This window comes from Ranitomeya variabilis, chromosome 6 (assembly GCF_051348905.1).
Source record: "Ranitomeya variabilis isolate aRanVar5 chromosome 6, aRanVar5.hap1, whole genome shotgun sequence".
In the NCBI taxonomy this organism is placed as follows: Eukaryota; Metazoa; Chordata; class Amphibia; order Anura; family Dendrobatidae; genus Ranitomeya; species Ranitomeya variabilis.
Window position 1 is genome coordinate 478478492 of NC_135237.1, and position 16311 is coordinate 478494802.

Sequence of the window (16311 nt, forward strand, 5' to 3'; positions counted from 1 at the left end):
TTTCACCACATAAATAAAAAAGAACCTAGATATGTTTGGTATCTGAGAACCTGTAATGACCTGGAGAATCATAATGGCAGGTCAGTTTTAGCATTTAGTGGACATGGTGAAAAAAAAAAAATTTTGGAGTTGAACTTTTTTTGCAATTTCCCCACACTTGGAATTTTTTCCATTTTTCCAGTACACTATATGGTAAAATCAATGGTGTCGTTCAAAAGTACAACTCATCCTGCCAAAAAAAAAGCCCTCGCAAGGCCATATTGATAGAAAAATAATAAAGTTATGGCTCTGGGAAGAAGGGGAGCAAAAAATGGAAAATACCAAGGTCTTGAAAGGGTTAGAATTGGCTAAACTTGCAGGTTATGTATGAGGGAGGATCTCCTCACCCTCTCCCTAAAAGGAAAGTTAGAGCCATTTGAATTCACTATAGAGTATATTAGACAGGTGACCCACACTGAGAACCGGGCCCCATCGTGCGCCTCTCAGCGGGAAGATTTGTCTTCATTCATTTGTATGGGAGGTCAGAATATTACACAGCTCGTTATAGGGGCACATTTGTGGTATATCATGTCGATATGCTATAAATGGATGAGATGGGAAGGCCACATTCACTGCCACAAAGAAGAGCGCATGGCGTCCAGGTGACAGTTGTTTGTCTCATTGTATGGCATGGCTCTGACGAGAACATCTATATCCTGCTTTTCTTTTGTGAATGCAGTCTAATTTTAGCTTTGGGAAGCTGGCAGTTCTATCTTTCAGACATTGAGGCATCTGTTTGTTTTCTGTTTATTTTTCTTTATTATTTTTTTTACAGTTATGTTATTTTTGTCTGTTTACAACCATTTACATAAACCTGCGGAGTTGGCCTGAGCCTATTTGGCATGGCTGGCCTTATTTTAATGCAGACACATTGTTCTTGGACCCTAAGAAGGGCGATAAGGAATACATTTCACAGTACACAGACAAACAAAAGGACATTGCAAAACCTTTTTTGTCCAACAGTGAATAAGGCCCTACTTACATCACATTTATTTTTTTGTTATGTATATGAGGGAAGTTCTCAACATGCTGATAATCATGTCCATTGGGGTCCATTAGTCAGGAGGCCACAAGATTGAGCTTTTGACCTCCACCTGGACTGTATGCAATAGCAACTGAAGTCCATTAACTAAAGGTACCTTCACACTAAACGACTTTGCAACGATAACGATAGCGATCCGTGACGTTGCAGCGTCCTGGTTAGCGATCTCGTTGTGTTTGACACGCAGCAGCAATCTGGATCCCGCTGTGATATCGCTGGTCGGAGCTAGAAGTGCAGAACTTTATTTGGTCGTCAGATCGGCGTGTATCGTTGTGTTTGACAGCAAAAGCAACGATACCAGCGATGTTTTACAATGGTAACCAGGGTAACTATCGGGTTACTAAGTGCAGGGCCGCGCTTAGTAACCCGATATTTACCCTGGTTACCATTGTAAATGTAAAAAAAAAACAGTACATACTCACCTTCTGATGTCCGTCAGGTCCCTGGCCGTCTGCTTCCCGCACTGACTGTGAGCGCCGGCCGGCCGTAAAGCACAGCACAGCGGTGACGTCACACCGCTTTTTACATTAAATGGATTTAAACTTTTTTATTTTTTTTTCACATTTTTTTTAACTTTTTTTTTTTTTACTTTTGCCATGCTTCAATAGCCTCCATGGGAGGCTAGAAGCTGGCACAACACAATCGGCTCTGCTACATAGCAGCGATCATCAGATCGCTGCTATGCAGCAGAAATGCAGGTGTGCTGTGAGCGCCGACCACAGGGTGGCGCTCACAGCTACCGGTGATCAGTAACCATAGAGGTCTCAAGGACCTCTATGGTTACTATTCAGAAGCATCGGGGAAGCATCATGTGACGGGGGTCAGCGATGCGCTCATTTCCGGCCGCCCGGCCGGAAGCGCCGGTTAAATGCCGCTGTCTGCGTTTGACAGCGGCATTTAACTAGTTAATAGCGGCACGTGAATCGCGATTTCACCCGCCGCTATTGCGGGCACATGTCAGCTGTTCAAAACAGCTGACATGTCCCGGCTTTGATGCGGGCTCAGCGCCGGAGCCCTGCATCAAAGTCGGGGTTCTGACCACGGAAGTACTATCCCGTCCGAGGTCAGAAACGGGTTAATGGCGGGGTACATGTCTGTATTCAGGGGGGAGAAACACATGTACAGTATGTATACAATATATGTGACCTTGTTATTTCATTGTGACAAGACAAGTCGTGGCTGGGAGATGTTGACATGAAGGTCTGACCAGATGGAGAAGAAACAGCATAAAACGGCTCTAATCAGACGAGATCTCAGCGGTAAGTGCCTGGATGTAGATATTATTCTGTTTCTGTTTTGTGTGACTTGAAGTAATAATGTTATCTGTAAAATCCCTTATTCTATCTACATTCTCACATTTCTGTGAAATGTTCGTGTGTTGCCAGATTTTTTTTATCGGACAGCACATAGACTTGTAGAGTTTTATAGGTCCATTCACACATCCATGAAAATCACCAATCTGAGAATGAGATTCGTAAGGGGTCAGAAAATGTCCTCTTCTGATCGGATATTGAGGATCAGAATAGGACACGCTCAATGCTTCTGTAAAAGCGCGCAACACACTGACACTGCACACGAATACAGGAATGTTGCCTTATTATGTATAGCACAGTCCCTTAGTAAATAGTGTACTCACTTATTATGTATAGCACAATCTCATAGCATACTCACTTAATATGTATAGCACAGTCCCTTAGTATATAGTGTACTCACTTATTACGTATAGCACAGTTCCATAATATATAGTATACTCACTCATTATGTATAGCACAGTCCCTTGGTATATAGTGTACTCACTTATTATGTATAGCACAGTCCCTTAGTATATAGCATATTCACTTATGTATAGCACAGTCCCTTGGTATATAGTGTACTCATTTATTATGTATAGCACAGTCCCTTAGTATATAGCATATTCACTTATTATGTATAGCACAGTCCCTTAGTATATAGTGTGCTCACTTATTACGTATAGCACAGTCCCTTAATATATAATGTGCTCCACTTATGTATAGCACAGTCTCTTAGTATATAGTGTACTCACTTATTATGTATAGCACAGTTTCTTAGTACATAGTGTACTCACTTGTTATGTATAGCACAGACCCTTAGTACATAGTGTACTCGCTTGTTATGTATAGCACAGTCCCTTAGTATATAGTGTGCTCACTTATTACGTATAGCACAGTCCCTTAGTATATAATGTGCTCACTTATTACGTATAGCACAGTCCCTTAGTATATAATGTGCTCCACTTATGTATAGCACAGTCTCTTAGTATATAGTGTGCTCACTTATGTATAGCACAGTCTCTTAGTATATAGTGTGCTCAATTATTATGTATAGGACAATACCTTAGTATATAGTGTACTCACTTATTATGTATAGCACAGACCCCTAGTACATAGTGTACTCACTTGTTATGTATAGCACAGACCCTTAGTACACAGTGTACTCACAATGTATAACACAGTCCCTTAGAATATAGTGTGCTCACTGATTATGTATAGCACAGTCCCTTGGTATATAGTGTACTCACCTATTATGTATAGCACAGTCCCTTAGTATATAGCATATTCACTTATTATGTATAGCACAGTCCCTTAGTATATAGTGTGCTCACTTATTACGTATAGCACAGTCCCTTAGTATATAATGTGCTCCACTTATGTATAGCACAGTCTCTTAGTATATAGTGTACTCACTTATTATGTATAGCACAGTTTCTTAGTATATAGTGTGCTCAATTATTATGTATAGGACAATACCTTAGTATATAGTGTACTCACTTATTATGTATAGCACAGACCCTTAGTACATAGTGTACTCACTTGTTATGCATAGCACAGACCCTTAGTACATAGTGTACTCGCTTGTAATGTATAGCACAGTCCCTTAGTATATAGTGTGCTCACTTATTACGTATAGCACAGTCCCTTAGTATATAATGTGCTCCACTTATGTATAGCACAGTCTCTTAGTATATAGTGTGCTCACTTATGTATAGCACAGTCTCTTAGTATATAGTGTGCTCAATTATTATGTATAGGACAATACCTTAGTATATAGTGTACTCACTTATTATGTATAGCACAGACCCTTAGTACATAGTGTACTCACTTGTTATGTATAGCACAGACCCTTAGTACATAGTGTACTCACTTGTTATGTATAGCACAGACCCTTAGTACACAGTGTACTCACAATGTATAACACAGTCCCTTAGTATATAGTGTGCTCACTGGTTATGTATAGGACAGACCCTTAATATATAGTGTACTCTTGTTATGTATAGCACAGACCCTTAGTATATAGTGTACTCACTTATTATGTATATCACAGTCCCTTAGTATATAGTGTACTCACTTATTAGGTATAGCACAGTCCCTTAGTATATAGTGTACTCACTTATTGTGTATAGCACAGTCCCTTGGTGTATAATGTGCTCATTGGTATAGCACAGTCCCTTAGTATATAGTGTACTCACTTATTGTGTACAGCGCCTTCCTTAGTTACATAGTTTCCGATTTTATTATGTATAACACCGTCCCTTATTACATACCATCCTTATTATGTACCATCTATTTGTTTATGGTGCCGTCCCTTATTATATAGCTTCCTCTGCTGTTATGTTTAGCAGTGTCTTTTATATAGTGTATTCTTCTTATTTTTGTTATTCACGGCACCCTCTTTTACTACATAATCCTCTCTTGTTAGATATGAAATAACTGCTGATGGAGCAGCCAGTGACCAGAAGACCAGTCCATCAGCTCCACCATTACAAAATAAGCTTTCCCATGCTCCATCAACTGTCATTGCATTATACATCTAACAAGAGAGGACGGTATGTAATAAAGACAGGGATCTATATAATCCAATATTTAAGGGATGGTGCTGTACATAAGAGGGGGCACTGTGTAATAGCGGATGGCAATATACATAATAAAGAAGACTACGTAAGATACATATTAATATATATATATACATATGTGTGTGTGGCTATATATATATATATATATATATATATATATATATATATATATATACTGTATATAAATATATACATTATGTATACATAGCTTTGTCGCCATAAAAGGAGTGGGCCCCGGACACATTTCTTGCACAGGGGCCCCAAGCTGTCAGCATCCGCCCCTGTGCTGAGGTGTGTATAACCCAGCCCCAACCATTGATTGGCAGCTTGCTGATAATACAGGGTTATACAGGTTAGCCTGACTGGCCTGCATGTGAGACCTAGTCCTGCAGTGATAATTTCCTGCTGATAAAACAATGATTGTGTTGAAACTAAATAAAGGTGCCGTCTCACAGTGGCACTTTGGTCGCTACGACGGCACGATCCGTGACGCTCCAGCGTCGCTCCATTATCGCTCCAGCGTCGTAGACTGCGGTCACACTTCGCAATGCACGGCGCTGGAGCGATAATTTCATGACTTATTTGCGATGTAGAAGCCGTTGGTTACTGTGCGCACATCGTATACAATATCGTGCACACCTTTGTTACACGATGCGATCATGCCGCCACAGCGGGACACTTGCCGACGAAAGAAAGTTTCAAACAATCTGCTACGACGTACGATTCTCAGCGGGGTCCCTGATCGCTGCTGCGTGTCAGACACAGCGAGATCGTAAGTATATCGCTGGAACGTCACGAATCGTACCGTCGTAGCGACCAAAGTGCCACTGTGAGACGGTACCCTAAAGCATACAGCCTAATAAGTGACATCCCTGGAATCAGGCACTCTGCTCCTATATAATGCTGCTTTCAGATTAAATAGCAAAAGCCTGCTTCTAGATACCCTTTAATAATCTTCCATGAGGCGCATGTCAATACAGCCAGTGAGTGACAGATGTCGAAGAGTAGCAGCCATTACTCTAAAGCTATAACTGTGAATACTCTCTCTCTCTCTCTCTCTCTCTCTCTATATATATATATATATATATATATATATATATATATATATATATATATACGCATTCTGTATATGTGGGTTTACATTTCTTTCACACACTTAATCAAATAGGCCTAAAGTGGAGGATGACATGCCAGCTACCTCCCGTAGTCATTACTTGCTTTTATCTTGCGGTGCTGGGGAGAGAAGCTACAAGGATTCTGATTTGTTTGAAGCTGTGCTGTATAAATTAATTTGTGCGGCTCATAAAGAGCTGTATAATAAAAGACTCGCTGATGATATAACTACATAATAAACAAGTGAAAATGAAAAACCTGAAGAGGAAAAGAGATCTGTTATGTTTATGGCACAAATATGACTTTCAGTAGTGAATGCTATATAAATGTCATGTGGCATTATTACATAAAATATGTTATTATAACTTTATTTTTACAGTTATATTTGTGCATTATAGCAAAACTGTACACATTCATCACGAAAGTTGTTTATCCTCCAAAAATTAGAATAGTGGCAGCCACCGCAAGTATAACAAATAAAAGTGATATTTTAATAGAAAAGAACAGTTGTCATGTAACTAACAATTCAGATTGATAAAACAATTACCATAAAGAAAAGCTTATTATATTTATTGGCTCTTAGAAAACAGAGTCCTACAATTATAGTGCGGATAAGACCACCTGCTAGTAGCACCACTTATGTAGGAAACCAGTTATGCCCCCCTTTGATTATTTGATGGCAATACATACTGAATATGTTAGTATTTAAAACATAATATTTACAAAAATATATAAAATATTTTTTTCCCTAAGATGGCGCTCCAACATGTTATTTTACATCATGTAAAAATAAAGCTATGAACTATGGGGCAGGAGCAGATCTCAAGTTCTCTAACTTTTTGCCACGTTCCATAACACTTGCCGTTTCCCACAGCTTGCCAATGAAGAATTTGGTCCCTAAAACATAAAAAAAAGCAAAAAATTGTCAGTAATGAAAAACACTAATGAACTGAGCTATCATTTCCCCTTTTTTTTCTTAAAGGGGTTGTCTCATCTAAATCGATAAGTCTGCAATCACTGTGTGGCTGTAGACCTCTGAATCCCCCCAGCGCACGGACTTCTAAGCCTGGACCGGTATGGTATGTATGTGTTATACATACTCCTGGACAGGGCCCAGCTATAATGACACAGAGGGGATATACACAGCTCTGACGTCATTTTCTGTTGTCCAGCAGAGGGCAGTGGTGAGAGGGGACGTGTCTATGACTTCTAAGAACTCTCTACATAGAAACGTTCCAGACAGTGCAGGCCATTTTGTGATGAATTCAATATATATACACTGTGTTCCAAATTATTATGCAAATAATATTTCCTCATATTTTCTCTAAATTACCTATCTGAATTGCAGTCATTGTAATTTTCCAGTCATCTACTATTCTAGTATAATTGCAATGTTTTGGAACAAACTGCCTATGAAAACAGTATCTTTAAAAAAAAAAAAAAAAAACACTCAAAATGCATGTTCCAAATTATTATGCACAGCAGAGTTTTCAACCTTTTTTTTTTATTTTGAACAAAAAAATGGTCAATTGTGACGTTATAAGCATTATCAGCTTATTACAAAATGAAATCAAACAGTTTTCAAGTGAAAACTTTATTCTAGGTGATGTTACATTTGCACATAGGACCCCTTGTTCGAAAGAAGCTTCTGAACTCTCTCGTCCATTGAATTTGTCAGTTTTTGGATGGTTTCTGCTTCAATTGTTTTGCATGTGGACAGAATCCCCTCCCAGAGCTGTTGCTTAGATGTGAACTGCCTCCCGCCATCATAGACACTCCTTTTGATGATGCTCCAGAGGTTCTCAATGGGGTTGGGGTCAGGGGAAGATGGTGGTCACACCATAAGTTTGTCCTCTTTTATGCCCATAGCAGCCAGAGATGCAGATGTGTTTTTTGCAGCATGAGACGGTGCATTATCATGCATGAAAATGATCTTGCTGCGGAAAGCACGGTTCTTCCTCTTGAACCATGGCAGGAAGTGTTGTTTTAGAAACTCCACATAGATTATGGAGTTCATCTTTACCCCTTCAGGGATCATAAAGGGGCCGACAATCTCTCTCCCCATGATTCCAGCCCAAAACATTACTCCACCTCCTCCTTGCTGGCACCTTAGCCGTGTTTTCATGGGGTGACCATCAACCAGCCATCCATCTGGACCATCGAGCGTTGCACGGCACTCATCGGTGAACAAAACAGTTTGGAAGTCAGTCTTCATGTATCCTTTGGCCCACTGGAGCCGTTTCTGCTTGTGTGCAGTGGATAGAGGTGGTCGACAGGATGGCTTACGCACAGCTGCAAACCTCTGAAGGACCCTGCATCTTGTTGTTCTGGGGACGTTGGAGGTACCAGCAGCTTCAAAAACTTGTCTGCTGCTATGACAAGGCATTTTTGCAGCTGCTCTTTTAACCTTACACAGTTGCCTGTTGGAAAGAGTCCTCAAATTTTCCTTATCAGCACGCACACGTGTGTGCTGGGAATCGGCTCTATACTTCTTGATTGTGCGATGATCACGATGAAGTGTCTTGGCAATGTTGATTGTAGTCATGCCTTGACCTAAATACTCCACAATTTGTTGCTTCTTAGCAGCCGACACATCATTTTTCTTTCCCATTTTGGCAAAAAATGTAGGCTACTTAATAATGTGGAACAGCCTTCTTAAGTAGTCTTGCCTTTATTTGGACACACCTGCCAAACTAATTTGCACAGGTATCTGCAATTGCTTTCAGTGATATAAAGAGCCCTGACACACATCACCATCAATGAGTTTAAATGACAAACAAAAACATTCTAACCTTATCACTCCTAAACTCTATGTGCATAATAATTTGGAACACACTGTATAATTAATGAAGGTCACGACAGATGCCATAAAGTGTCACCCATCACCAAAAGAGCCCCATGAAAACAATAACACATAGTGCATGGCATACAGTTTTTGCTGGATTCCAGTGAAATATTTCAGCAGCACTTACAGAATACAGTGACCTGGGGGTAGTGATCACCACCATGACAGGCGCTGCACTACTGTAATAGCATGGTGCTCCATTGCACACCAATTGTGTAGCATTACTTATGTTCTTGTTTAGAAAATTTGAGTAGCATCAATTTGCAAAGCAACAGGGAAGTTGCCCACCTGGTATGGTCACCACCACGCTTGCGTCAACCGGAGGAGCAGATGTGTGTGATGGCTATCTCTGACCTAGGAGGTGACGGATAGATTTCTGTGGCCTCGTAGCTAGAGATGAGTGTGTGGGATCGGAATATCATGACTAGTGATGAGCGAGTGTACTCGGTGCTCGGGTTTACCAGAGCACGCTCGGGTGACCCTGAGTACTTATGACTGCTCGGAGATTTAGTTTTCATCACCTCAGCTGAATGATTTACAGTTATTAGCCTTTTTGATTACATGTGGGGATTCCCTAGCAATCAGGCAACCCTCACACGTACTCAGCCTGGCTAATAGCTGTAAATCATTCAGCTGAGGCGATGAAAATGAAATCTCCGAACACTAACAAATACTCGGAGCCGGAGGTCACCCAAGCGTGCTCTGGAATACCCGAGCAACGAGTACACTCGCCCATCAATAATCACGACCTTTTAGCTTCAGTTGGTGGCTACTGGTACATATATATCCTGTCACAGAACTGATTCCCCGTACATCAAGTCAGCAGGCCCTTTTTTTTTTTTTTACTCCAAGATATAAGAATGGCCTCCAGGGAAAAGCTTTACCTTTTTTTGGTTCAGGTACAGCTGAGATGTACACATAACTCTTAAATTCTTACCTGTTAGCGTCAGTGCCATCCCCATAGCAGCGATGGTTCCGGATATTCATTGCAGGTGGTTGGCAAGTCACACAGACAGTGTAGCCACCTCGGATGTACAGCATCCAGCGAGCATGTGGGCGATCCTCAGTCAAGCAGGCCGGAGAAAAGGATTCAATGCGGAACTCGACACAGTACCTGATGTAGAGATTAGAAGATGAGAATCTTCACCTAGGATTGCAGCCCTCCACCTTATTCATATATTAAAAGGTAGTGCAATGTGATCTGATAGAGTGCGCCATGAACCCCTTCCCGAATGGGCGATTTTCCGTTGCTATGTTCTGAGAGATTGAGACATGAAGTTGTGTGAGGGCTTGTTTTTTTGTGGCCCAAGCTGATGTTTTTATTGATATCACTGCAGGGGTAGATATGATGTTTTGATCTCCTCTTACTTCATTTTTTTGTGTTGTTGCTGGGGCCAAAAAAAATTATTTTAGATTCTTTAGTCATTTTGACGTTTACCGATCAAATTAATCTATTTTATGTTTGATAGATCAGATTTTTATGTACGCAGTGATACCAAATATGTTAATTTTTTATTTTCTTAATTTTTAATGAGGCAAAAGGGGATTTTTTTTTTTCTTCATATTTTATAAAACTTATTTTTCATGAGTCCCCTTAAGGGACTTAAACCTCTGATCATCTGATAGCTTGTGCTATATACATCAGTACTGCTGTATATTGCTAAAATCACGGTCTCTTATGAACACCAGCCACAGGCTGTTTTTCATAGGAGCACCATCAGGACGGACACAAGGGTCTTCAGCAGACCCTTGGCCATCATGACAACCCATTGGCGCCCTGCGATCATGTCATGGGCTCGTACATGGGTGCATAGAATGACGCAGAGAAAGAACAAGGGGGTTCCAGCATCCACTTAATTATGCAATGTTAAACATGACTTTTAATGAGAAAAAATAAAATTACCGTATAAGAACAAAAACATGCCAAACAAAAATGGGGGAGAAGGAAACATGCGAGGAAAGAGGGGGGGAGATAAAAGGACATGGGTCTACGTGTTTCAAGCTGTATAGCTCTTAGTCCTGACTCAAGCCTTGTATAATGGAAACATTTATGCTGTTAATGGCTGACGCCTTTTGTATAGGTAGTTTCAACCATAGAGGTAACTGTAATATATGAGAATGAGGAGAATCTTATCTAATTTATGTATATACGTTGTGCTTTTTGTTGGAAAAGTGAATATATGAGAACATATAACATTAGATATCTCCATTTATCTGGTTTAATACTGTACCCAGAATCCTCTGCATGGGATCCCCAGTCTATCGGCACATCCATTATCCTGCTCTGCCTACATCTATTTTGAGGTCTGCTGACACATAGCGAGGTGAACTACAAGAGTTAGGGTATGTTTCCACTGTCAGGATAGCCGGCGCTATCGCCGCAGCGGCGAAGCCGCTTGGCGCTAAGCCCCGCCCCCTTTCTGGGACGCGATCATGCCGGATGTGTTAACTCTTCACATCCGGGATGATCGCTCTGTCCCATAGGGCCCTGTGATATGCCTTGCGGGGACGCTGCGTCCCCGCAAGGTGTACGGACATGCTGCGATCTGAAAAGACGCGCAGCATGTCCGGAGTTGCAGGGCCGCCGCGTGCGGGTTTCCACGCATAGTGGAGACGGGATTTCATAAAATCCCCTCCACTATGCTGGAACATCTGGACGCTGCTTGTTTGACGCTGCAGCTCTGCGAAGCGTCAAACAAGCAGCGTTTCCTGACCGTGGAAACATACCCTTTGGGACCATCCTGATTGGGTGCACGTTGCTGATGGCTTTTATGCCTTTATGATCAAAATAGTGTCAACAAAGTACCCTATCTTATTTCCATTTAGGAAAAAGATACGAATAATTGGGCTTCTCAAAGTGCTACCAAGGATGCAAGAAAGAGATTGTAATGTTAAAAAAAAAAAATTTCTTGTGCTCATACAGACTGATTAATACAGGTCACCATTTATACCAACCCTAGTGACCTCACAGTCTTGCTGATTGCTTGGCCTCACAAAGCTAGTTGATGACATCATCTGTATTAAAAAAACATACATCAAGTAGTAATTTACCTATGCCATTTACAAATCCCTGCAGACATCTACACATATAAATTTGTTGTTTTAGTATGGTTATATACAGTGAATCAAATGAAACGCCCCCTATAATTCATTCAATAGGCAGAATATAAAAAAATATATATTTTAAGAAAAACAATTATAATACAATATTATCCAAACAAATCCTCACTGGAACATATTATCTTCCCAAAATAATAATAATAATAATAATAATAAAACAGACAATAATTTTCTCTTTCTAATAATACTAGCTTAATTAAGATTAATCAAATACAAGCAGTAAATTCATTTGTGCAAACCTCAAGAGGGGAAGTCGAGACAAAATGGTTACTCCACCAGAATTTTTATAAGTTCTCACAGCAAATCAATAAGTAAGGGTAATAATATTATCCCCCCAAAAAAACATTAGCCCTAAGGATGTTGACACACCCACTCCCCCAAAGAGGTGTTGGTAAATAGGGTGGAGGTCATTACCAATGAGAGACAACTCCCCAGAAACCTTAAGGTACCTTCACACTGAACAACTTAACAACGATATCGCTAGCGATCCGTGACGTTGCAGCGTCCTGGATAGCGATATAGTTGTGTTTGACACGCAGAGCTAGAAGGCAAGCACCTTATTTCATCGCTGGATCTCCCGCTGACATCGCTGAGTCGGCGTGTGTGACACCGATCCAGCGATGTCTTCACTGGTAACCAGGGTAAACATCGGGTTACTAAGCGCAGGGCTGCGCTTAGTACCTCGATGTTTACCCTGGTAACCAGTGTAAATGTAAAAAAAAAAAAACACTACATACTTACATTCCGATGTCTGTCGTGTCCTCCGGCGTTCTGCTTCCCTGCAATGTGTCAGCTCTGGCTGGCCGTAAAGCAGGGCACAGCGGTGACGTCACCGCTCTGCTTTAGGGCCGGCGCTTACAGTGCAGGGAAGCAGAACGCCGGGGGACGCGACAGACATCGGAATGTGAGTATGTAGTGTTTGTTTTTTTTTACATTTACACTGTTAACCAGGGTAAACATCGGGTTACTAAGCGTGGCCCTGCGCTTAGTAACCCGATGTTTACCCTGGTTACCCGGGGACTTCGGCATCGTTGGTCGCTGGAGAGCTGTCTGTGTGACAGCTCTCCAGCGACCACACAGCGACGCTGCAGCGATCGGCATCGTTGTCTAGATCGCTGCAGCGTCGCTAAATGTGACGGTACCTTTAGATTGGTAAACTGCTATTGGGTTTATGTTTTTTTTTAACGCAGATGAAATACGGTAATCAACTAACTTTGTGAGGCCAACCAGTCAGGAAGATTGTGAGGTCACTGGGAATGGTATGACTGGTGGCATGTATTAATCAGTCTGTATGAGCCTGATGAAGGGGCTGGATCTGCTCCGTAACGCAATAAATGTTAACTTTTTTAAACATTATAATCTCTTCCTTCCATCCTTGGCAGCGCTTTAGGAAGCCCAATTTTTGGTCTCTTTTTCCTATATTCTCTATCCGGATGTCCCATGGAGGTTCAAATGGCGTAGCTGCGGCTGTGGAGGATCATTTTTGCAATTTCCAGGGTTGTGCCTGCAGCTTCAATAATATAACCGATCCAGGTGAGTAAAAGGCGCTCGCCCTCTTTCAGAAATAGCTGTCGATCTTCTTAAGGAGCGCTTTCCATTTGTGTTTTTTTATATCTTATTTCCATGTACTATTACTATTTAATTACTGCAGGGTATTTGTTCATTTTGTCATCTGTTAAATGACAGTTATATCAACATTCCTTTCATTTAGTTAGTTTTTCCTTTTCTAGAATACGTGAATATATTGGAGCATATAACACTGGATTTCTCCATTGATCGGGTTATTTCCGTACCCAGGATCCTCTGTATGGGATGCCCAGTCTGTCGGCACTGCGCGCCTCCTTCTCTCTTTGTTGTACTCGGATGTAGTAATAAATGCCGGGACTATGGGAAAACATAAGTACAATGTTATTCACATTTACTGTTTTTCAGAAGATTTTAATCTCTCTCTTACTACTGTGTGGGACAGGATAGTGAAAGTAATGGATAAGTGCAGCGCCCCAGAGACCTGGTCGTTGCAGTAATGTGGTTCTGCCACTAAGGGGAGTGATGTTACGTCTGATTGCATGGAAAGAGTTCACCTGACCAGGTATCACAGTCACACACTACATTTCACACTCCAGCCACCAGGGGGAGCAAAGGGTTCTATGCATTAGGCCACTCCTCACACTTGGGTAAAACTGGGGGTTAGATAGGAAGTTAGTCAGAAGCTGACTGGGTTGGATCCAGGCAACACCTTGTGGCAGAGGGTGTTGCGGGGGAAGATTCAGGGGGGTCTCCGTCAGGGGTGGGATCCTGATGATGACCTAGCGAACAGGACAGATGGTTACGGAGCCACGCCTGCACTCGAATGCGGTGGCATCTTAAGGAAGGATACGAAAAGAAGTTTATTGTGGAGAAGTGAGAAACGAGATTGCAGCAAAAAGGAGATAACCCAGTAGGAGTCGTGCCTTTAAGACCGTGGCAACATCCTACTGAGGCGCGTAGCTGGTGGCTGGAACGCCGAGGAAGTATTGAGCTCCAAGCAATACTTCAAACAGCGGCAGGACAGTTGATTTTAGGTTGGCTGTCTCACCTAAAACACCTAAGCAGACATAGGAGGCAATTGTGGGAGAGGGGCGACTCTAGGGTCCCGGAAGAACTCCAGGCCTACCCGTCATATGGATGTGTCCTAGCCATATCATCTGGGGGACGGAGAAAGAACATCAGAAACAGACACAACAGTTGTGAGGACTATCCCGTGGAGCTCAGCAGGGAGGTACTACAACACACAGGCGCTAGAAGGTAGGCACTGATTTCCACCTGCAAAGGGAACTCTGGAGGTGCCATCGGACCGGCCGGTCTCAGCCAGCCCTGTTAACAGTACTCTGGATTGCGGATCCCGAAGCCTTCAGTAAAGAGGTAAAGAGACTGCAACCCTGTGTCCTCGTTATTCACCGCGCCTCGCACCACACACCAAACCACCACCACAATCTTTCATTGGACGCCCCTTAGCAGGGTCACGGACCCAGTCTAGCCACCGTGACAACCCCAGGACTGAGACAGAGAGGCCCGGTACCGAGTACCCTGCGGCCCTGCGTCTGGGGGCGCTCCATAAGCAAGGTCTGATCTCTGTTCTCAGTTAAGGGATTAGTGCTCGGCCTCCTGGTGTTACCAATCTAAGCACTGGCCAGTGAACAGACAAGGGCGGGAAAGTGAACTGTCACTGGAAATACATGATGGCTAGCAATCACGAGAATATTACAATAATGAAATAATCTGTATAATAAAGAACAATCCATTGAGTACCGGGTGATATTAGGATAATAGTTGCCTTATTTTGCTTTCAGAACCTAAATAAAATCCTTCATATTTTTTTTACCATGCAAGTGGCCACATTCAATGCCCTGATTTGTGAAATATTCCAGACATCCGGCCTTCTCCTCTAGGTTTGGGCAGGGCTCTCCTCCATTTTCAGGCTCCTGTAACACTTGACGCCGGCGCACCCTATATGTTGGGCTGCACTGGATCGCACAGCCACTCCAATGGCTCCATTCACTAACGACACATGAACGAGCTGGAAAAACACAAGCACAGGTGTTTAGTTATGTGTTTATGTAATTCTTTGTGCTTCCTTTATTTTCTGCTTTCAGTAATGTTTCTACATTATATCAGCAAAGATGATACTACCTCCACATTGTTATCATACCCCACATATGACATCTTTGTTTCTATTATGGCAAACCTTACCTATTAATGATTATATGTTATTTTAATTCATAAAACACTATCTAACATCTATCACTATCTAACAAGCAGGCAGTCTCTGCATGTATGGTGGCTGTCTATCCTCCGCGAAACATGCAGCCACGGGGACACAAACATATTATTCGAGCACGCGGTAGACACCAGAGCGGCTGTGTGTTCATCACGTGACCTGTCACATGACTTCCCCAAAATATGTCACATGTCACGTGAAACATTGGGTGCTGGGGGGCCCATGCACCCTAAACTGCCCCGGACCCAGGCTATCCTTAATCTGCCCCTGTTGTACTGTATATTAAGTTTATAGTTCTATAAGTAGTATAGTAGTATAAGTTCTCCCAATAGGAATCAATGGACCCTGTAAAAAATATATTGCCTCCATATTTGTTAAAAAATAATACGGGAGAAATAAGACAACAGAGATCTGATGGACAAAACACAGAACTGATATGGAATAGAATACTGAGCTAATTATGGACAAACTACAAGGTATTTCCTATATCTACATATACAAGTGAACTGAACCCAGTAAATAGG

At 41.9% G+C, this 16311-nt stretch overlaps 1 protein-coding gene across 1 annotated transcript in view; it reads right to left on the reverse strand.

The window, feature by feature from the left end:
• Window positions 1-6535: 6535 nt before the first annotated feature.
• The window catches only part of SBSPON (somatomedin B and thrombospondin type 1 domain containing), a 28685-nt gene continuing 18909 nt past the window's right edge, over window positions 6536-16311 (reverse strand). The window contains exons 2-5 of the mRNA XM_077267861.1: window positions 15392-15586; window positions 13824-13914; window positions 9848-10024; window positions 6536-6962 (exon numbers count right to left, since the gene is read on the reverse strand). Of these exons, the coding sequence (XP_077123976.1) occupies window positions 6845-6962; window positions 9848-10024; window positions 13824-13914; window positions 15392-15586 (581 nt within the window). The 3' untranslated portion in view covers window positions 6536-6844. The remainder of the gene's footprint in view (window positions 6963-9847; window positions 10025-13823; window positions 13915-15391; window positions 15587-16311) is intronic.